The sequence below is a fragment of the Melanostigma gelatinosum genome, assembly GCF_949748355.1.
Source record: "Melanostigma gelatinosum genome assembly, chromosome: 8".
Lineage (NCBI taxonomy): Eukaryota > Metazoa > Chordata > Actinopteri > Perciformes > Zoarcidae > Melanostigma > Melanostigma gelatinosum.
In genome coordinates this window covers 25,622,430-25,646,111 of record NC_136641.1, presented here as the reverse complement: position 1 = coordinate 25,646,111, position 23,682 = coordinate 25,622,430, and the positions used below count along the sequence as shown (strand labels likewise).

General features: G+C 43.3%; 2 protein-coding genes across 12 annotated transcripts in view; both read left to right on the top strand.

Moving 5' to 3' along the window:
- The window catches only part of znf512b (zinc finger protein 512B), a 37,550-nt gene extending 32,412 nt beyond the window's left edge, over positions 1–5,138 (top strand). For all 8 annotated transcript variants that reach the window (XM_079274103.1, XM_079274104.1, XM_079274105.1 and 5 more), the window contains 3 exons: positions 15–77; positions 437–535; positions 1,452–5,138. In XM_079274103.1, coding sequence (XP_079130229.1) covers positions 15–77; positions 437–535; positions 1,452–1,766 — 477 coding nt within the window. In that variant the 3' untranslated portion in view covers positions 1,767–5,138. The remainder of the gene's footprint in view (positions 1–14; positions 78–436; positions 536–1,451) is intronic.
- Positions 5,139–5,778: 640 nt separating this feature from the next.
- On the top strand, positions 5,779–23,190 carry uckl1b (uridine-cytidine kinase 1-like 1b). Of its 4 annotated transcripts, none has more exons than XM_079273612.1 (15): positions 5,779–5,887; positions 11,073–11,266; positions 12,913–13,019; positions 14,045–14,215; positions 14,463–14,534; positions 15,512–15,701; positions 15,904–15,965; positions 18,339–18,358; positions 20,062–20,160; positions 20,256–20,349; positions 20,888–20,950; positions 21,060–21,182; positions 21,285–21,392; positions 21,476–21,632; positions 21,929–23,190. In XM_079273612.1, the coding sequence occupies exons 1-15, from the start codon at positions 5,814–5,816 to the stop codon at positions 22,006–22,008; spliced, it is 1,614 nt and encodes a 537-aa protein (XP_079129738.1). In that variant the 5' UTR covers positions 5,779–5,813; the 3' UTR covers positions 22,009–23,190. The 4 variants fall into 4 exon arrangements, with proteins under 4 accessions (XP_079129738.1, XP_079129739.1, XP_079129741.1 ...); XM_079273613.1 differs by lacking the exon at positions 18,339–18,358 and adding an exon at positions 17,161–17,177; XM_079273615.1 differs by lacking the exons at positions 5,779–5,887; positions 18,339–18,358 and adding exons at positions 8,493–8,749; positions 17,161–17,177.
- The last annotated feature ends 492 nt before the right edge of the window (positions 23,191–23,682 follow it).

Below are 23,682 nucleotides of genomic sequence, written 5' to 3'. Positions count from 1 at the left end.
TTGTTTTGTCTCAGAACTGTGAAGCTGTGTATTCCAGTGTATCGGGACTAAAAGCACACCTTGCCAACTGCAGCCAGGTATAAAAGCCCCCAGCCGGGTTTCATTTCTCTCTGTGTCTACTGCAGTAGAAATAATAACACACACATACACACAGAACTTTAACCCACATTTATACTTATATAAATATGAGTTATTTAGAAGAGGCATAAAGGACGTTACAGACTTCTCTCACCTGATTCCGGAAAACTATAGATTTAAAATAGCTGAAAATGTTGTTATTATTGCACCAACACATGAAAGCAATACAAACTAAAATGTACGAGAAAAATGTTATATAATGGCTGCAGATTCACAAAAGCATGTAGTGATGTAGACGTTGTTCTGAGCTACATAACACGTGTGTGTGTGTGTGTGTGTGTGTGTGTGTGTGTTGCAGGGTGGTGGAGAACTGGGAAAGTACACGTGTCTGATCTGTCAGAAGGACTTTAGCTCGGAGAGCGGTGTGAAGTACCACATCAGCAAGACACACTCACAGGTGGGTCAGCCTCAGCGGTGAACTTCACAAACCTCTATATTATTGATGATGACTGAAAGTATTCTCTCATAGGCATATTTCTGTGAACATACAGTAAAACCCTACAGACGTTATAGATAGATAACAAGGTGTTACGCCTGTGTTGTGCAAACAAGTGCATTACTTGTGGGAACAAATTCACACCGATCTTGTCAACACATCAGAAATATGTGTAAAACAATAATTTGTTTAGTTGATAAACACATTTTGTTGCCACTAAAAATTCCCACGCATAAAAGACTGGTGCCCAAAATGTTTACAATCTGAAATGATTAACATCTTATGGGGCTTCATATTACTGTATTCAGACGAGGTGGCTTACCCCAACTAATGGACTCTTCGCTATGCCCCGCCCCTTGCATGCAGACTGGCCAATCATAGCGCGGCATCAGCCAGCTGTGACCAGGCTGCGATATACGTTCCTAAAAACGTTACGTTTCCACGTAAAACATCGTGTAGCTAACATTAGCAGTTAGCACGTCATTAACTAGCGTTAGCATTTCTATGCTACGCTAGCTACTGACATTGTACTGAATGGACATATCCTTCTGTCTGCGTCTCTGTAAAATCGCTTTTTTCCTCAAAAATATTTATTCAAAGTGAAGTTAGTGACAATTTCTGCTTGTTACATGCATGCGGTCTTTTCAAAATAAACTTCCGTCTTCACAGGAAACTCAGTTAGGTTTAGGTAACAAAAATACTTGGTTAGGGTTCGGAAAAGATCGTCTTTTGGGTTAAAATAACCACGCTAAGTGCCGTTACTGAGTACGCAAGTTACGTGACAAACACACCGATTGACTTCTCGGTTCACGCGAGGAACAAACGGCGGTCGTATTCTGGATGAGACCGGCCTGACGTGTGAGTTCTATCTCCTCAGAACTGGTTTCGAGCAGCGGCCAGCCAAGTGGCCTCCAGCACGAAGAGCAAAGCGCTGGAGAACAACGGGCTCAAAGCCGAGGTGAGGAACGGCGCCACCGCCACCGGCAAGAAGAGGGGCCGCAAGCCCAAAGAGCGCCCCCCTGTGGCCGAGCCTCTCCACACACAAACTGAAGCGTCGCCCGCCACTCAAAACTCAACCCCCGCCGTGACCCCCTCACAGTCCCCCGCCCGGATCCCCGACCCAACGGACGGTGCCAATCCGGGCCCAAACAGACAGCCCGTGCTCTGCGCCGCCAGACGAAGCAAACCCTAGAGGGCGCTGTTGTCAGAGAGGACGCTCGCTGGACATGTGGTGACAGGAAGCTCAAAAAGACCTTTGTACCTCCGCAGGGACTCTGCACCGAGGAGCTAAATCAACCCGTAAGAAGTAAAACATTTAGTACAGACTTTTTCCAGAGTGTCTACTGTTATAAACAACGCTCTTGTAACGGTAGCGTTTTATTTCTTCATTCCGCTTTTGTCTCCTTTTTTTTAATTTTTTTTTTTAAAGGCTCACATTTGGGTTTCTGCACTCACAGCGGGGGGGCGTCGGTCGTAAATCAAAGATGGCAGCGGTTTCTAAACAGATGCAGATTCTCTCTGCGATGTTCATGTTGTGTTTGAGAGGTTTTAAAAAAGAAAAGGATATTCTATTAGCATGGTGAAGTCATTTAATGATAGCTAGTGTTTTCACTTCGTTCTTTTCTTCCCACAGATATACTGTACTGTGTACATAAACAATATCTATATCTATATATCTATATACTCAAAGCAATGATGCCATCTGTCCTTTTTAAAGCCTGACACGTCCAATCGGATCATGAGCAGTCAGATTCTATTTCTTTTTGCAGTGTGTGCTGTAGTGCAATGAACTTGAATTTCCGAATTTCTTTCTGGTTTTACTTTTCCTGTTTTTTTTTTTACTTTTCATGTTTCAAGTAAGCAAATGTCACATAAGCTAAAATGTTGGTCAGTTCTTAATCAAATTCCCGTCTGTTTTTCCTGCAGCTATGACTTGATTTGTTTTTGTTTTTTAATCTGCATCACGTGACGATGAAAGGTATGTTTTTTTGACGAAGTGTCAAAAGATTATTTCCATAGTTCTTTTACGCTTAAGTTAATAAGTGGAACACCCCCCACCCCCCCCCCCCCTTCCCCCTAAAAAAAAGTGATTGTTTTGAGATTTCCATCTCTAAAGTATACGTTAATACAAAATAAGGCATTGTTTAATTGATTTAAACAAGAAACAACTTGAAGAATTCTGTCTAAAAGAGGACCGGCAGAGCTCAACGTTGGGCCGAGGGGTGAAAGCTTGTTGCACCGCTGCAGCACAATCAAAAGACAAAAGATGCGACACCATTTTAAAAAGGAGGCCATGTTTGGGCTTCTGCTTTAGCTTGAATCAAAGAGCTGAGGAGAGAATATCTTTTTATAGAGAGGTTGAGGGGAAATAATCTTTTATTAACAAAATAATCGCAAATGAAGACTTATTACGATGTTTATGAATTAATTCCTGGATGCTCAAAGTTACCGCCTTGCACTTTAACCCTTAACCCCTCTCGCTCCCCTCTTGTATTTTTGCACTCCAGGAGTAATATTTTACTCTAGCGAATTAAAAAATAACTAAATTTCTCTTTACATGGATGACGCTGAACTCTCTCTAGATAGATTCTGTAATAATTATGACTCGCCACACAAAGCCATAACTGCTCCGAGTTAGTTCAGCTTCAGATATTTAAAAAAATAATAGAAATCCATTATTATTAAATTAACTTTAACATCTAAAATGTGTGCAATCAGAGAATATTTTCACTTTAACGTGTTTGAAGTACTAGAAACCGCAGTTATATTAACGATTCGAGCAAATGGATTCAAATATTTGATTTATATCTGGAGTCTATGTCCATAGAAATAATGACTTGCTTGCTTAAAATAAAAACCTGACAGATCATAAATCTATTTTATATTCTCTCGTGCGTGTTCCCCAGATATAGCAATCTGATAGCTGTGGACACGGCGGTGATGTGGGGATGTCCTGGTGAGATAACAAAGGGTGTTTCATCTGCCACTCTACCTTAATGGACCTGAAGTCCGATAATCCATCCGGCCTCACCGGCAACGTCGTCTGAATTTTTTGCACCAACAAATGTCAACGTCATCATTTAGACAAAAATATTTAAAATAAATCGAGCACTGATGTCAGCAGAACATTTAAAAAGAATAATACGTGTCCCAGGTGGTGTCATCCCTACGCCGTGACCGACTTTTTTTATATTGTAGAGCAAAGATTGGAGCTGAATTCACTCCATCATTAATCAACTGATGGAGCTTAAGTTCAGGTGGGGATGATTATGCATGTGTTCCGTCTCTGATGGACCTTTTATCTTCTATCCAGGTTCAAACTGACCGACGGGACGAGTTAGACAAGCACTGATCGGTCCTCGGACCTCGATATGGAGTTGTCCAGACCTTGTGTGTGTGTGTGTGTGTGTGTGTGCGTGCGTGCGTGCGTGTGTGTGTGTGATAAACTGTTAGCACCTTTGTAAAAGACTGGATGTCAGCGTTGGCACAGAAAGGGTTCATCAGCTGCTTGTTACTCGTTTCATCAATGACGTCACATTGACCGTGTTTACCTGACGAGCTTCGGTGTTGCAATATGATAGATCTAGGCACTGCTTTTATGACAGTGGGTATTTTATATTTTATCACACCCTTTACTATCCGTCTTCCTACGATGTGGAAAACACACATATCTATCCCGCAGTGTGAGCTGACTGCAACAATGTGTATTGGAGAGTAACAGCAATACACCATGTTCAGCTGGTTTTGTTGGCTTGCTGATATTTTGATATTGTCTTCTCAAAAATTGTATGGCTTTTTTTTTTTTTCACTCCCCCTACTTTTATTTGTTTGCTTTGAAAAATGCTTTTTACCCATTATGAAATCTAAAAAGTAAAAACAAAAAAAAAGGTTGATAAAAAACATTTGTAGACCACAAACAACATTGTCGGCCTGTGTGTCGGCTACACTGTTATTTTATCCATTCTGACGATTGCACATGAATTTAGCTTTTCTTTTTCAGTACACGATGACAAACACAGTGAGAGAGTCCTTTGTTGTTATCTACTCAATATGGGACAACAGGGCATATGTATGTGTGTTTGTTTCTGTATTTAGTGCACTTACTATACCATGAAATAGGCTTGACATAGGAGTGTTGTTGGAGCTTTCTAGTTACCCTGACTGTGTGTGGTGTGACTTTTGTACCCAGGGAAAAGCAGCAGGCTCAAGTGTCTTCCCTCTGTCAGCGATGTTATTTCCAAAAACCTTAGAAACGCCCCCGAGACAGCCTGAGGATTTCACCCTTTTATTTGGACAAAAACAACAATGGTTCGTTTTGTATGCTACCTACTTTAAAACCGTTGAGGGTTTTAAGAGGCGATGTTGTAGCTCACACGTGGTTATGATATTTAGGTAACAGGTGAAATGAGACTAATGGTGTGTTAAAGATGTATCTGAAGTTAAGCTGTGTAGAACCTAACGTAGGAGGCATCAGCGCCTCCATCAAGTCCGAGCTGTTACATTCTTTCTCCCAAACTTGTTGTATTACCTGTGCATTAGTATCCCTCAACTAATTAATAAAAGTTTGTTGACTAAAACTGTCAGCTGTCAACTTTTAATGCAAGTGTATATATATAATATATATATATAAACATATATATATATATATATATATATATATATATATATATATATACTTATATACACACATACATATATATATACACACACACACACACATACATATATATATATATATATATATATATATATATATATACACATATATATATATATATATATGATGCTTATCAATATTAATAATTAATTAATTACGAGTTAGACCTACATGTGCAATTTGTAACAGCAGTTAGTAATTGTGTTATCACATTTATTGTCCTATTCTTGTCAGTTGTAATTTACTTTTGTATTGTGTATTGTATCTAAAGTTTTTTTATTATGATCTTATCTATTTATAATTATGATATACATAACTGAACCACACAACCATGTTATAAAATATGTCTATGTCTGTAATACAATTATTAAAAAAAAAAAATCAGTATTCAGATGTAAAATCCCACACATGCACACGTCTGTATAGGCTGAAGGCAGCCGCGTGCATTCTGGGTCTTGAAGTCCGTCTGTGGAGGAGTTGTAACGTCGCCACAGTGAAATACGATGCGCCTACAAGTCCCATGATGCCTGAAAACGTTGACCCTCGCTCTACTCTCAACACCTGATTGTCAACAGAGTAGCAATGTCTGCCGTTAGTAGGGAAGAACGGCTCTCAAAGATGGAGACCGAAGAGAGAGCGTCCTCTGTGTCGACCAGGTAAAACGGTTAAAACGTTGTCTTTTTTTAAAAACGGAAATCACGGACTTCATAAAACGTTTTTTATTTTTTTTGGAAGGGGGGGTGTTGGGGGGACTTTTCTTTTTTTTTTAGACATTTTAAACTGTCAGTTGGTTTAAGCATCTTTAACATACGTGAAACACGACCTGTCACTCAAGTAACGTCATCTTTTATGTAAAAGTAACATGAGTTAACTGTCACTGTTACGGAAGCCGGGACGTTAATTACACCGTAACGACGTTAACCGTTTATTACAAAAATGTCACATCGTACTTTCAAACCGTCGTTTTGTCCCAAACTGTCTCACTTGGTTATCAACATATTTCACACGCGGTGCCCCCCTGACATAGCTGTAGCTTCACAGTCATCATCCTCAAAACTATAATAAAAATAAATAAAAAACAGGCATATTTAATGTCTCCTAAAATATGCTACATGTCACTGGAGTAGCGTTAGCATTAGCTTAAAGAGAGACATTCATAGCTCGAATAAAGCAGGAAAAAGACAGAGAGGATAAGCATGGCGTGGGCTTTCTTTTCTGCTGATTAAAATGCTGATTTCTGACAAACAAAAAATGCCCTCAGGATGAAAAGTGTACGTGTACAGATGGAGTGAAGATGTCTGTTCACAGCATATTGTACACACACTTGTGGTCAAATTACAAAAAATAAAAGCTTACAGAGACTTCAAGTCGCTTAAAATGACGCCATGATGACACTACTAAAGAGACCGAGATGGTGCACACGCTACCAGTCCCAGCTGTGGAGACATTGGTACAGATGTCTCTTTGTAAGGCATTGATAGGCTTTTGTACCTGTATGTCATTTTATGTATTTGTCTTATATGGACACTGAGTCTGAAATAAAGTTTGATTGATTGATGAAATACAAGGCTACAGAATAACATATTATTTAGCTAGGTGGCTAATGCGCTGATCTGAATATACATGGTGTCATGCTGTGTTAGTCAGCTGTCTCACAGGTTCCACTTGGTTCCCCTACTGAGCCACCAGAGGGTGTTGCTGCATTGGTTTATCCGCTGAGGGGGTTTCTTCCTTGTTTTTGGTAGACTCACGTGATTAAATGGAACATGCCATGCCAAAGCCTTGTTGGCACTGATATTGCTGCAAAAAGATAACTCAGGTACAGCTCACAAGTACCAGAAAACTACAGCCTCAAAAAAAATGTATTTAGCTGCATGGCTATGGTCAGTTATTTTGTATATACTATATATATATATCGTAATATACATATAGTATTTACATATATACCGTAATGTATATATAGTATCTGCTTACATAACTCTGTCCTAGTTTCTTAAATAGATAAGAATAAAGCGTGTGGACTTTGGATCATGTTGAAATATCGATATGGCCTCTTGTGAAATGTGACTTTTTTAATTTAAAGACATTCATTTTCTTTCATGATGAAATTATCAAAGTTTAAATGAGACGTTTAATAAGTAGTAGTTACACACGTCTCTCGCTGTACTTACAGTATTAGTTAATGTGACTTGAGTTGTGTCCGCTGACCTGTCTGTCTGTCTGTCTGTCTGTCTGTCTGCAGCCACGGAGAGACAGACAGCTGGATGTTTGGCATAGTTACCGGTTCAGGCTTCTTGTTTCCATGTGGCTTTCTTGCTACAGCAGCTGTCTCCTGGCTGCAGCTTTTAAAGCAACAGTCCCGAAAACTACAGTGAACATTGGAGGGATAAACACTGCATCTGTGCCTCTCCCCTGTGGGTTTTTTAACGAGGAAGTAAACCCGACATGAGGTCCACTCCCCAAATATTGCTCTAAATGTTGGTTTAACTTCCCCTTAAGCGGTGTGGGTTAGTGAGCTGTTGGCCTGCTGAGTTTAGTCTGTCTCCTCTGATCTCTGAGAATAATGATTTGTTTGTCTGGTGCGAGTGCATGCGTGTGTTTATGTGTCTTATGTGTGCATTGCCTTGGGTGGTTCCTCTGTCAGCTGATAGTAGCGGTAGTGTTGGGTTTCATCATGCTGTTTACTCCCCACCCTCCACCTCCAGTGAAGTTAGGGAGGGAACACGTGTCTTTGCTGTCGTGCTGACGTCTCCAGACTCTGGTGTACTCGGTTTAAGAGACACATAGCAAGTCCCAGTTGGGGGTGGACTCCACTGTGCCCTTCCCTTTCTGTCGCTTCCTCAACACAAACCTGAATAAGAGGAGGAGTTTCTTTCAAGTTTGTTTATTGGTGCCTCTTCTTGTCCCTCTTGCAGCTCCAGTCACTATATTGCGACACCGACTGTCAAAAGCAGATGACCCGAGCGTGGCGTGTGTGTGTGTGTGTGTGTGTCAGGAGTGGGACGGGCCGGATCTAACCTGATGCTATTAATACCACCTAATGAACATAATCTGAAGGGGAGGTTATCCTCTTACATTTGTTGGCCGGGCGGCTGAGGGGAGGAGTGGAGCGAGAGAAAGAGGAGGGAAAAAGCTGCTGAATTTCCACATCGAGCTGCAGTGCGTCCTGTCTCTCTCTCTCTCTCTTTGTTTCTCTGTCTCTTTCTATATTGCTCCACTGAATGGAAGAAACAGAAAGCGAAACCGATGCTTTAAAGTTTCGTTTCTCATCTAATCTGACTCCCCCCTCTATATTTTGCCCTCTGGATGTGTTGTACCCGTTAACTTTACTGTGCGGGAGTGTGTGTGTATATATACACTTGGAGTGTACTTGTTGGTAGTAATTTGGGATTGAAACACAACTTGTGGAGTACTCACAGTGGGAGCCTCCATTGTGTTTTTCCTCCAGTCATGAACTCTCTACCATACTACTCAGGAGCTAGAATATCTGGCTGTTGGAATCTGAGATCTGATGGCGGGTAAGTGCATTTTTTTTATGGATTTGTGGATATTTTGTCTCCAGAGCTTCTGTTTTTTGTGGATGAACAGGAGAGACGGCTGCTCTCTTTGATATCAGGTTCTTGTTGAACTGCTTTGGGAAATTTTACATCTGTCACTTAGTAACATGACGGGTTGAAAATGAGTGACTGCGCTGGTGTTTTTTTGTGGTTTCGTCGAAATATCGTGACGATTACGTTCATATCGTGTTGTTGTTTTACACATCTCTGATGGAGAAATGAATGATTCAACACAACTTGTAAAGAGTTGCTTCAGTGTGTAAGGAATTTTGTACAGTTTGTTTAGACAAACACGTTTAATTATTTAATATTTAGTCTTTCAGAAATGTGTCTTTAGCTGAAGAAATATTCTCACTTCATTGAATTGTTTTCCTCATAACCCAAACTGCACTGAGGAGTTGTAGTCATGCTCAGTAGATTTATGGTTGGGTTTTTCTCAATGAATGCCATGTGTTGCCTTTAATCCATAAGATCCTCCACAACGTAGAGCGGTTTCTATGGCGGGAAAAAGACTCAAGATGTAGTTTAACCTCCGTCTTATGTACTGCTGCTGTTATCGTCGATCACTAGAGGCCTCCAACGAGTCCCAATGCATCTCAGCCGCTATTTGCGATGCTGTTTACTTTTTCAAGCGGTTAGGTAAATATGAACTCCCTCATTGTTTACAAAAAATAAAGGTTTTCACATAGCAGCTCTAAGACGACTAGCGGACTTTAATTACTCACAGCTAATACAAACCTAAAGCTCTTCTACTCTTACTTGGTTTGAAGTCACTGCATCTCTTGAATTTCAGCCTGCGTGCACAAGTTTTAAAATTCTTTATTCCGCCCAGCATTGTTGAAGGCGAGCAGCTGACATTGTTAGCGAGCGCAACCAGTTAGCGGACTGCCGTCTCTTGGCTCCGCCCTCGATGAAACGCAGAGGACCAGAGGAGTCGCACTGAGCTGAAATGAAACCAAACTCTCGATTATGTTTTGTTTCGTCTCGATGCAGAACCGTTCATGATGGGATGTATCTTTAAAAATGGAAAATACCTCCACTGACTGTCGGGGGGGTTTAGAAGTCAACCTAAGCATTGATAGATTGCACAAGGGAATGATTCCGCACAGTCCACCAGGCTTATCTTTTATGGCACCCTGGTTTGACTTTTTACTGATAACCAGCAGAATCTCTCTCTCTCTCTCTCTGAGTTTACTGAATAACAGAGAAAGAGACTAAAGGGTACATCTACGAGCTCTCTTACACAACATACTGTAGTTATGGCATCTGGCGTTTTACAATCCTCACTGGGTGAAGTGCGGATGTCTAGAATACTGCAGTGAGTATTGTTTCAAGACTTCTGGCTCAAAGACATTGGTGATTATTTATGACATCAGTGATTAAGATTATGTCCAAGCAGTCTTGTCTTCAGGCTATAATATGTTGTACAGAACCACAGACTTCATCCGAGGGGGGGCAGGTTACTGTACTCAGCAACGGGTCAGACCAGTTCTTACCTAATCTTCATTAGTCACGACCATAAACTAACTCATTCTTCTCCACCGCCCTCTCGATGTGCCCCTCAATTAAACTCTGAGCGCTCGGTTGCCAGATTCTGTTACAGAAGTGTGCGTGTTGAAATACAGGCGAGTCGCTCTACTTATTACATGAAGTTCTCTGAGTGGAAGAAGTATCGGTGTTGTGTCGAATATGTTGATCCACCAGCATGTTTGGTTTGAATAGTGAATGCAAATTCATTGTGCCTGCTTCCCACGAGAGTCTCGTACCTGCTTTGAACGACTCGTCACTGTTTATCTGTCAAAGCACTCCATCACAAAGGTCTTAGTCACTGCAACTCCCTGTGCTGCATGATTCAGTTGCACAACGAATGGGAGGGCCGTAGTTGCTGTGGTTTTATCGAGTCAAAATAATGTTTTTCCACAGAGGTAGTAACTTATAGTGCACTTTGATATCTGCAGCAGTTTACTGTACACGATCAGACAAAGCTTGCCTGTTAAACATTAACCCACGACAGGCTAACGAGGTCACTGTTCTCTGAAGTTCAGCTGTATTCCATCCCAAAGACGAGCTGACCGTTTGTGTTTGTTTGTGTCGCAGGAAGGAGCTTTGCTCAAAGGCAAACCTGCAGATTACAAACCCTGATTACATGTCACTGTTTGTAATAAGTGTGATTTAGCGCATGTCTGCGCAATACAACAATGAGAAATTGCGAGAGTGAGAGAATTGTATGCAAAACCAGTAATTTGAGCAACAAAATAAACGGTGACAACATGTTCTGTTGCAGCGGAGGCAGCGAGGGGTCTCTGGACCGGCTTCTCCCCACAGTCAGCACCGGCCTCTCCCCGAGGAAGAGGACCACCAGTCAGTGCAAGTCCGAGCCTCCTCTTCTGCGCACCTCCAAACGAACCATCTACACCGCGGGCCGCCCGCCGTGGTACAACGAGCACGGAGCGCAGTCCAAAGAGGCCTTCGTCATCGGTAGGACGCAACAAACACTCGTTCTAAAGAACTGAGTCTGAGTCTAAAGAACTGAGTACCTCTACTAGGACACTGTTGAATTTAAAGGTCATTTTGTATTGATACCCTCTACAAGCAGATAAGAAGTGTTTTTTACAGTAATAAGTGAACACTGTATTTACCGCACTTTTCGGACCATAGAGCGCACCGGTGTATCGGCCGCACCAGCTGATTTTTAAAAGAAAAAATAATTTGTACATAGATATAGACTGGTCTATAAGCCGCAGGCGTCCCCGTTGAACAGCAAGATGCTTTTAACAGTACTGAAGTTGTCTTCTTCTATGAACGTCATAACATGTCGCTAGCTTCTAAGCTTTTAACATTACGGCCAATGGGGAAATGCTAACCGCGATTAGCATTTGCGAATATAGTGAATATAATATATATTCGTACATCTTTTCATGCAGACATACTTACAGACTAAGGTCTCTCAAGGCTACCAAACTGAAGAAGTAAAACGAAGCAGCGTGTCTTCTCATTAGAATCTAAAAGCAACGAGGCAATAACTTGTTGCTCGTAGCTCATCTTGGTTTGCAATATAACTCTGCTGTCCGGAGTCTGCATTTGGGTCCTTGAACACACCACATCATGTCCCGGTACCTTCACGGCTGAATGGCTGAATAAGAACGAATGGCTGAGATAAAGCAGACTATCATCATACCAGCCATTGTAAACACAATTATACATGAACTAAGATCATATCTGGAAGATTTGCCACAATTGTGAAAAAGCTGATCTTCTCATGCAGCGTGTCGACGTTGCTCATAGCTCTGAATAGCATTTACGGCTAACTGGCTTGGCCAGTTGCTGCTAGCACAATAGCTATTCAGAGCTATGAGCAACAACAGTTACCGGTATTGCCTCATTGCTTTTCGTTTGGTGGCCGTGAGAGACCTTAGTCTGTAATGCAAGTATGGCTGCATGAAAAGATGTACAAAGATATATTATATATTCGATAATGCTAATCGCGGTTAACATTTCCCCATTGGCCGTAATGTTAAAATTAGCTTAGAAGCTAGCGAGTCGGACATGTACTGTTAAAAGCATCTTGCTCTTCAACCTTTTTTGTTAACAGTCCTAGTGAGAGGTCAAAGGTACTTCATCCATATTGTAGCGACCCTGTCAGTAACAGCTGGTAGCAGAGGGGTTGCTGGTAGCAACTGTTCTGTGTCGGGAGCTCGTAAATGTTGTGTTAGACCGGAACCGGAAGTTGCGGTTGTTGTGGCGGAGAAAAGCTACGGAAAAAACCCGTATATAAAGCGCACCGGACTATAAGCCGACTCCTCAAAGCGTGGGGTAAAAAGTAGTGACTTATAGTCCGAAAAGTACGGTACTGCTAATGTGTATCAACGAGCTCTTTCACATTGTTATTGGCATTGTAACTGAGTTAGAAGTGTCTCTGGTTTATCTTGAAGAGAGCTCTGGTATCTGTTTCAGCATGCCTCCCTGCATGCCAACGATAGCCTGCAGCGCTCTCAGCACGCACGTTATTAGGGTGCCTCGTCAAGCTAGCGCTTGCACAGTGCGGTCCCACCAAGCAAAGGTATTTTTGTATTACTTTCGCAGCCTGACAGATGTCTCATGTTGTGTCTCATGTTGTGTCACAGGTCTGTGCGGCGGCAGCGCTTCAGGAAAGACGACGGTAGCTCGGAAAATCATCGAAGCTCTGGACGTGCCGTGGGTCGTGTTGCTCTCCATGGACTCCTTTTACAAGGTGTGCATGTGTGTGCAGTGTATATTTACTGAACAAGCATCAATCACATACATTTTTGGCTTCTCACAGTCACATGAACACGATCGACTGCGCTGTTGACGTTTTATTAAAATGCGGGCCGCACTCATTCTTTAGCCATTAAAGCAAAAACAAAAACCCTTATTGTAAGTTATTTTATTTTGATGCAAAGATTGGTTTATCAGCAGTAACGTAGCTCCACATGGAAGTGAAAGCAGTGCTCGGTTTATTTAAACGTAGAGGAGCAATACAAATATCATTTTGGCCATAATGGTGCAGGTCCAGTAATGATTGCGTGTGTCCATTTGCACACAACCTCACATCACAACATTCATGAACAGGTGTGTGTTCAATAACACGTCTTCTGTCAGACTAGTCTCAAGAAAACATCCTAAACACACATTCAGGTGTTTATTTCACTTCGTCTGTAGAGTTCTACTAAATTCACCAAACGTTACCTTTACATAATGCCTCATTTACATATTTAAACAGAACATTTCAGATAAAACTTGTCTTGATGTCAGTAATGAACTGGGGAAGTTTCCAAATTCATATCTCCCATTTGCGTTTCATCGTGTTGAGCCTGGTACACCAGTTCATCACACTAAGTGTGTAATGAGCTCACTGGAATAGTGTTGCTCTTCTAAATCATCCAACATACCAAGTCTGAGGTTGTAATGCTGAGCTACCCTAAGGGCACACACACACACACACACACACACACACACACCACCTGGTACAGACGTCACAGTGGCGCATGATGTTCTTCCTAAATTTAGGTCCCCTAACTTCGACCGCTCCTGAACGCTCGGCTCGTGTTAACGATACGGAAAACCACGATCTGAGCCTGTGTGCTTGTTTTTATTACAATGCATTCGTGTCAAACTGTTTACATGCAAACTTTAATGTGAGCGTCTTGGCAAAAGCAAGAAACAGAGACAGATGAAATATTTTGCACAGAAAGTCTCTCGCTGTTTAATAATCCCGGCGTTGTGGCGATCCTGCAGGTGCTGACCCCAGACCAGCAGACTCTGGCCGCCAGCAACGACTACAACTTCGACCACCCCGACGCCTTCGACTTCGACCTGCTGACGCACACGCTGCGCAAACTCAAACAGGGCAAGAGCGTGAAGATCCCCGTGTACGACTTCACGACCCACGGGAGGCAGAAGGAGTGGGTGAGGATGAAACACTCAGTTTTTCTCTCGATTACCTCAGAGGTTTTTAATCTCCCTCCGCCAGAGCTTCAGAGTCACATCGCAAATCCGCTTCTCCAGGTGGCCTCCGACAAGCTATTGTTGTGATTTCTCGTTCTCGTGCTTTTCACAGTTCGGACTTTCTCTCAGCGGTCTAATTAGGATTGATGGTGACGTGCTCCCTGTATGTCCGTGTGTAACAACTCATGCAACGTTGTGTCCTCCACAGAAAACCGTGTACGGAGCCAGCGTCATCATCTTCGAGGGAATCATGGCCTTTGCTGATAAGAAGCTCCTGCAGGTAGGGCGAGGTTATTGTGCTGATGAGTCAAAACATGTTGTCTCTGTGCGTAATGTGGGAGGGAACTTATTTAAAATTCACTCACACCAACCGGTGTCCTCTTTGCAAAAACAGGCTTGTCTTGAAATGTAACTTCAAAACACTGGATTAGGATTCATATTACTTCTATATGTATCTGCATGTAATGTTGGCTGAAATGTGTCGCGCACAGAAACACTGAAGACATGTTTAAAGATTCATATTCAACTGTAAAATGTCACTTCCTTAACTTTTTATAGACAGACTAATACAACAAAGTTAATGCTTTCAGGTGCTTAAATGTCATTGTTTTAATAATTATGAGTTTAAAAACATATTTTTCATCTTCAAGTCTGTCTATTGAGAAAGATACTGCACTTATTAATGTGATTATAGCTGATATTAATTAAAAGTCATTGACTCTTTAATCAGAATTATAGACTAATTGACGTGTCTACAAAGGAACTCCACCACGGTCACATGACTTCACGTTAGTTTGTAAAGGAACTCCACCACGGTCACATGACTTCACGTTAGTCTGTAAAGGAACTCCACCGCGGTCACATGACTTCACGTTAGTCTGTAAAGGAACTCCACCGCGGTCACATGACTTCACGTTAGTTTGTAAAGGAACTCCACCACGGTCACGTGACTTCACGTTAGTCTGTAAAGGAACTCCACCGCGGTCACGTGACTTCACGTTCGTCTATAAAGGAACTCCACCGCGGTCACGTGACTTCACGTTAGTCTACAGAGGAACTCCACCGCGGTCACGTGACTTCACGTTCGTCTATAAAGGAACTCCACCGCGGTCACGTGACTTCACGTTAGTCTATAGAGGAACTATAGAGGAAGTTTAGCCGTCTCATTTACGCCGACTCACTTCCTGGATTTTGGACTCGTTCCTGCAGCACTAACCCTAACATTAATATCTCTCATGTGTCACGTTCCCCCGACAGCTGCTGGACATGAAGATTTTCGTGGACACGGACTCCGACATCCGGCTGGTTCGTCGGTTGAGGAGGGACATCACGGGCCGGGGCCGGGACATCGAGGGCGTCATCAAACAGTACAACAAGTTCGTCAAGCCGGCGTTCGAGCAGTACATCGAACCCACCATGCGCATGGCCGACATCGTGGTGCCCCGCGGTGCGTTCATACTCCACATACACACATGTTTACACACACAGTATACAGGTTACTACTACTATGACACAAGATTGTTTTGTGTTTGTAAGTCTTTTTTTCTTGCATTGCACTGCTGTCAACCTGAATAAGTCACTGTATATGTGAATAACTCCCATGATTCTACGTGAACATCACGTCGCTTTATTTTCCTGTTTGTCGTCAGGCGGTTGCAACATGGTGGCCATCGATTTGATCGTGCAGCATGTCCACAGTCAGCTGGAGGAGGTATTACAGACCTACACACACACACACAGTAAACACAAGTTGACTCAGCATATTAGTGGAGTTATGGCCCTTCATTCATCCCTCCTGGTGTTAGTTTTCTATGTGGTTGAAGCATTTTTAGAACACCGTTTGAACAATCAGCTGCAACCGTCCCTTAATCTTACTGTCAGTCATTGAAAGGCTCCATCGCTCCCTCTAGTGGAGAGAAGACGCACTGCACCGATTATAAGAGCAGGATGAACTGGGCTCGTTAGTGTGAGCAGAAAGATAGAAGATAGAAATATAGGATTGTCGTCTATTTGTTTCAGTAAAATAAAAACATGGCAATTTGAATTTTTTACCTGATTTGGGCGAAAGTATCAAACTATACACTTCACTCTGTCTTATTGACAGCATGTTATTAATGTATTACTCCGAGTTTAAGCCCTAACATAGAATATATACTTGATGGAGTGTAGGTTTTTAGATTAATTAAAAATAGCATTTAATATTGATGAATAATTGGCATTAATTGCTCGGCCTTAATAACAATAACCCACCATCACAGGTTCATCCTGCTTCCTCTCCAGAATAAGACTATTCAGTTTGGACTTTTGGATTTGTTGTGCAACATGCACCAAGTGTCACTGATTGTTTTCTCAGAGGGGGGGGGGGGGACTTTGTGACACAATGCAGTTTTGTTTTTCTCTCCACCACACACACACACACACACATATATATATATTTAATCTTGGTTTATACTCACCGTAGCATGGTTTGCATGGCAGGAAATGACGTAAACTTCTACTTACTTCTTTGTAAGGAGGCGTGGGCCGATGTGAATGTCCATAAAAGCTCATTTTGAAATGCTTTAGAAATCGAAGGGGTCTTAAGAATCTACATTTGAGTAAATACTTTGCAGCCACAGGATCTTCGATTTTATAATGCATTTAAAACTTGACTTGTTTCTTTACCGGGCTGATAAAGTAGTCCATGAACATGAGATATGAGTTAACGGTGAGTTACAATCCCTCCTCAGCAGTGAGGAGGTCGGTTTAATGCGTTTCGTAAAGTAATGTAACAAACGCGCTACAGTGCCACACGCGAGTATAAACGAAGACACACACACACACACACACACACACACACACAACTGATGGACTGCTTTCTCACCCCACTTCCCCTTCCACCCCCAAAATCCCTCCGCGGCCCACAGCGTGAGCTCAGCGTCAGGTAGAGTGGCCTTTATCCTGTCTACCATTCTCTCCTCTCGCCATCTGTCCAGTGCCCCCGCCATCTGTCCCCCCCCCCCCCACCTCCCGCATGACTGCTCCAGCTTCTTACTGGGAGGTAGAGAGGGGGAAAGAGGGAGCGAGAGAGGAAAAAAACAACGACCTCTACCTTCCACTGATCTGCTGGCTGCCTCGGCACATCACCAGGCGGCACTGTTGTAGCGCTAATGCGGCTAATTGGCGATCAAGAGTCGTTAAGACTCCAAAAAGACCATCGTGAAATAGATATTTATATATAAACATGCACAAAAGCCGCTAAGATGAAGGTGGTGTGGTGCAGCCAGCATGTAAAGACTTTCCTTCTCTCTACCTCGTACCTTCATGCCTTCTGTGTCTAAAAATACACCAACGAGTCGGAGTCGCTGACCCCTCCTTTCAGAGAGAGAGAGAACAGAAAGAGAGGAAGAGAGAGAGAGACAGGGAGGAAGCTATTGTTGACTGTCACATATCTCAGCCACAGAGAAAGTTTCCAATACCCTACTACTACAAAGCGCTGAGTTTTTCCATTGAATGTCGGCCACACACACAGAGAGAGAGAGAGAGAGAGAGAGAGAGAGAGAGAGAGAGAGAGAGAGAGAGAGAGAGAGAGAGAGAGAGAGAGAGAGAGAGAGAGAGAGAGAGAGAGAGAGAGAGAGAGGAAGTGAGCTCGGTGCCTGTCTTTAGACACAGGATGTGCCGAGGCCTGTGAGCTGAAATATCAACCTCTGCTGTTTCTACACGGTGAAAGAGTGACAGCCGCACCTCCCACGCTAACACACACACACACATGGTTTGTGTATGAATCCGATCTGGAAAGATAATCTAATATTTGTAAAGCTCCCTTACAGCCCGTTACTCTGCTTCTCCCTCTGGAGCACACGTGAGAACCAGGAGACGTTATTCTACTTAAAGTGACCTTTCTCTGACAGTTGGAGGCCCAAAGCTGTCACCCTTTCTCCCCCGTGTGTGTGTGTGTGATGATCCCTTCACCTCCTCATCCACCTGATGTTGTTTTTTCTCTCACCCCCCCCCCCCCCCCCCTCCTCTTATCTGTTTGTCGTCTTTCTGTGTGTCCTTTCTGTTGTGGTTGCGTTTCAAACAAAAACAAAACCTCTCCCTTTAGAGGAAACTTCGCTGGGATATGTGAGCAGATCTGCTATGATTTCTCTTTGTTTCTCTGCATCTGGCTAACGGAGACGTGGTGGAGACTGTAGTGTCAACACGACTGCATCTGTGTCTGTTCCTCTAGAGCCCAGGCTAGGCTAACGGAGGCTAGGCTAACTCAACCGAATGTGTGGAGTCATTACAAGTAGTAGAGACCTATCATGGAAAATAACCAGCGTGCATTCATTTGACACAGCATCTCAAACCCATATACATATACATATATATATACATATATATATAGATATATATATGTATTGTGTTAACTTTAGTGTATTTTCCATCATGGTGGTCTCTGCTGTAATCGTTCCTCTGAATACTCAACACTTGCACCGTGTGTTTTGCAAATTTTGTGCGTCTGCCTCTTTTCCCCCCAAAGCAACAGCGGTTGCACACGACCATAATCAACTTTGCTTTAACTCCTGCTGAAAAATGATTCGTGGTGTATTCAGTTTTCTGCACGTACTTACACCTCTCTGTGTGTGTGTTTACTGAATGTGCATACAGTACGGTGTGTGAGTGCACAGCTTGTGTGTAAACCTGCACATGTAGGGTGGTGGGAGGGCACCCAGCATCTAGATGTGCCCGTAGTGGAAGTAGAGCAAAGCACCGGCGTGTTTTTCACACTTTCCTTTTCGTCTCCGACACACGGAATGGATTGTTGTCTGAAAGTATTTGACTGCAAACGTGGTTAAATTGACAGAAGTTGTGACACCAAATAAAGCTCGGCCGAGTGGAGACGATGCACCTGAACTGAAGTTCATGAGTGATCCTTAAATTTGGTGTGAAAGCTGGCAGAGGGTTCGTCTACATGAGTGAAGAACCAGAGAGTGGATGTGTTGATGACTTGAGGAAATGGACTACAAACACCAACGGATCATAAAACTACAAATAAATCGTTTTAAGATCCCTGATCACGCTTTTTAAATGCCAACCGTCAAAGATACTGAAGTCAGTGTTCATCCTTTTACTTTGTTGTAGTCATCTATAGCGGTTATTTGCAACAAAAAAACGACACAATTGAAATGATCAGCTCATCATTCCTCTCGAAGATCTATTTCATGTTGCTGTGAAAACAAAAGTTTTACAAGATTACATTGAACACATCATGATCGTGTTGTAATGTACTCATGTTTGTATCACAGAGCCTGAAGGCATCATCATGGAGCAGTTAGCGCCGGTGATGCTAACGTTACTAGCTCTCCTCCTGCTGATTTAAACACTGATTTGTTGTTCACAGTTCAAAGTGATCAGAGATCAGCCAGTGACAATCTATAGATCGCTTATCCTCGCTGAATATCAGCCCATAACGATCATCAGCATCCTCCGTGCGTCTTTAACAGATGTATTTATTTACTTTGGCTGGGATCAATCAGGGTGTGCTGGAATGACGAGGCCGTGCAACATAAAGGTGTGTGTGTGTGTGTGTGTGTGTGTGTGTGTGTGTGTGTGTGTGTGTGTGTGTGTGAGTGTGTGTGTGTGTGTGTGTGTGTGTGTGTGTGTGTGTGTGTCAACGTCTGTCAACTTAACCACACAATGTTCTTCAACCAGAACATGAACATCGTTGCTGAGCTTTGTTCTGCCTCTTAACGGCCATCTCATCAGACTGAAGCCTTGCTTGTGAGTCGTATTCATGCGTCTCCCCCCCACCCCCCCCCCGCTATTTGTTGCCGTGGTTACAGGGCAGCCCTGGCTTCTGCACACCAGGCCCAGCCCCTCCCCCAGACGCTCAGTGTTCTGGAGAGCACGCCTCAGGTCAGGGGCATGCACACCATCATCAGGTACGATCCTCGCCACGTCCACCGCGACAACCTGTCTCCGTTAGCCGCCATCTAACAGAAGCATCTTTCTTTGTCCTCCGTTCGGCCTCGTGTAGGAACAAGGAGACCAGCCGGGACGAGTTCATCTTCTACTCCAAGAGGCTGATGCGTCTGCTGATCGAGCGAGCGCTCTCCTTCCTCCCCTCGCAGGTGCCACAGACACACCGTGACTGAATGCACATGCTCTGTAGTCCCTCTGTTTGCAGTAGGACATTAGATACCTGCAGGAGGAGGAGACAGACAGAAGCTGATCCATTATGAGAACTTGAAACGGAGAGAGATAAAGATGGAAGGAAAAAGAAAGTAGTACGCACTTGTATTTCCTAAAAAAGAGAATCAGACGCAGCATGAGCACGGAAACTTACCGAGTCACCACAGTGGAAAGTTCCCATACCTGAACCTTAAGATACAGGCTTTGCATTACACACACACACACACACACACACGTGACTGAAAGTGAAAAATGAATGACTCCTATAGTACGCTACAGCGCAGCGCTGTTGTATTTATATACATATATATATGTATATATATATATGTATATACATATATATATATATATATATATATATATATATATGTATATATATATATATATGTATATATATATATATATATATATATATATATATATATTCACACATACATTCACACAGTCACACTGTTGTGATCTTTAATATCGTCTCAGGTCCACGTAGTCCAGACCCCCCAGGGAGAGGATTATGAAGGCAGGAGTTTCCACGGGAAGAGGGTGAGTGAACTCCATTTACTTTATTCGGACGGATTTCCGTCTCTCCCCTGAAACGGATGTAATTAACCTCCGTTTGAATTATTTTCTTCTTCTTATTATTTTTCTTCAGATCACAGGCGTGTCCATCTTGCGAGCCGGGGAGACTATGGAGCCGGCTCTCAGGGCCGTGTGCAAAGACGTCCGCATCGGCAAGATCCTCATCCAGACCAACCAGGACACGGGAGAACCAGAGGTGTGGATTTAAGTTCATCACTACTCTGCTACAGCTACAGGATGGTGCCGGTCACGTACGTGACATGTTGGCATTAAACGTCTCGTCTCTAAACGTCCTCAGCTTCACTACCTGCGTCTCCCGAAAGACATCGGTGAAGACCACGTGATCCTGATGGACTGCACCGTGTCCACCGGAGCCGCCGCCATGATGGCCGTTCGAGTCCTGCTGGTGGGTGCGCCGCAAGTCCACGAAAAGCCCGCGATGGTTCCTCTCATGTCGCCCGTGTTCATGCGTGTGTTGTTCATTTGCAGGACCATGACGTTCAGGAGGACAAGATCCTGCTGGTGTCTCTGCTCATGGCAGAAATGGGAGTTCACTCAGTGGCCTACGCGTTCCCACAGGTCAAAATCATCACCACCGCCGTGGACAAGAAGGTCAACAACCTCTTTCACATCATCCCCGGCATCGGTGAGTAAACGTCCCACATCTTCTCCCAGCGCAGACGCTGATGGGCGGAGGAGACTGAGAACTCTGAGGAGCTTCGATAACGTAGAAACAACCCTCACACAGTGTTTAAAAGATAAAAGCTCACGTTCCAGGTGTCCGACCTCATAATACTGCAAATATGTAAATACTGTAATACTTTACTTTGAGCTCAATCCCCGCTGTGTTACCTCCTTCAGCGATGGACGTGACTCAACAGACATTTAGTGTTTCTACCACCTCAACTGTCACTTTTAACTGGTGTTCTTTGGCTCTTGTAGGGAACTTCGGGGACCGATACTTTGGAACAGACGCACCGCCCGACTGGAGCGACGAAGAGATGGATGAGCCCAGTTACTGATGGAACTATCGCCGACCCATCGGGCGATTCGGGGCTCCGCCCCCCTTTCGGAGGACGATACGAGGACACACTGTAGGAAACAAGGAGCCCAGAGGAATCGACTGAAAGCACTGCGCAGTCGCCCTGTTGACATTCTGACGTTTATTATTTCATATCATGTAAATGCTCTCGTGGGAAGTTTATGAAGTATGAAATATTTTTATATGTACAGTATGTTATTTGTATTTTATTGTTTGCAGGCATGTTGCTTTAAGCCGTGAACTGTGGACGACGCGACCGAATGTGAATTCAAACGCGCCGCAAAAAGAAGAAGACGTCAAGCTTTTAAGGTTGTTGTTTCACCGCGTATACCTTCCTCACAACTTTCACAAAAGTAAAAATCAGAACACGAACTCGTGTTGCTCAACACTCCATCGCCGCGAGCGCTTTGTGAAGGACCAGCCAGCCGGGAAGTGTGTGGGCGTATCCGTCTCTCTGAGCTCTCTGGTTCACCCTCTTCCTTTCTGTGGACGCTGGCCGAACCAGTTTAAACGAGTGTTGAAACGCTTCTCTTTCGTTGTACAGCTCAAAGTATGCACTCGTGGTGTGTATTCATGCTGCGTGTTCTTCATTTACATATTTATGCAGCCAAGGAAACGGCTCATCTGCATTCAACAAACATAGATTGAGAGTTTCTCTCAGTCCCCGTCAGATGCTCTTCTTCTTCTGTTGTTTGTATTCAAAGGGCTGTTGAGTGGAGGACACATGAACTCACAACATCTGGATGTTAACGTGTTCACACAGCTGGTTCCTGGTGTTTAGAACGGTGTCGGCACTGAGATGAATGAGATCCGTCGGTTAAAGTCGGTGCCTATTTATTCTGGCCTTGTTCTTCAGACAGTGAACCAGATGTTTGGTGTCTCCATGTTACGCTCACTTCAGATCATGCAGCCAAACATCACAGCTGCTCAATATTCATTTTTATAAAGAATCTAACATACACATCAAGGTAAAAACAGTCACTGGCGTTGTCTGTCACTGTGTTCAGCCGTTACGTGCGGCGCTCGAGCTGCTGAGTCCTGTTAGCGAGTCACTGAGCTGAACATCCAGTTGTGTTTGACTGCGTGCTGCCTTGTGTTTACCACTGCTGCTGCGTGCTCTTTTATATATAATATATATATTTACTTGTTAAATAAAAGTGCAGTCAAGCTTCTAAGTGTCTGGGTGTATTATTGAATGTGCGTCATGGTGTTACTCATCAGTTAAACAGGTCGCATCTTTATTAAAGCACAGAACGTAAAGGTTCTGTTCCTTTATAAAACCACTCTTCTTCTACACTTTTAAAACGATGAACAGGAAGGATGTGGTGCTTGTCCTCTTCTCATGGCAAAAAAAACCTTCGAAATCTTTCATCGCTTTCCATAATTATCACCCTGACAGCTGTCAAGACGTTTGATTGACAGGCGTTTGATGAGGCTGACGGACAATTATAGATTGCAGATACTGACCCACAAGAGGCATCTTTTTTAGAGGGGGGGGGGGGGGGGGGGGCGTGAGGAGGACAGTCAGAAGACGTGCAAGAGCTAAGAACATCAGGAACATCAGCAGCAGCATGTTCGTCCTCCTCCTGTTGAGTTAAACACGCATGGCTCCGACGTTGAAGAGCTTTTATTACATATTTACATATTTATTTAA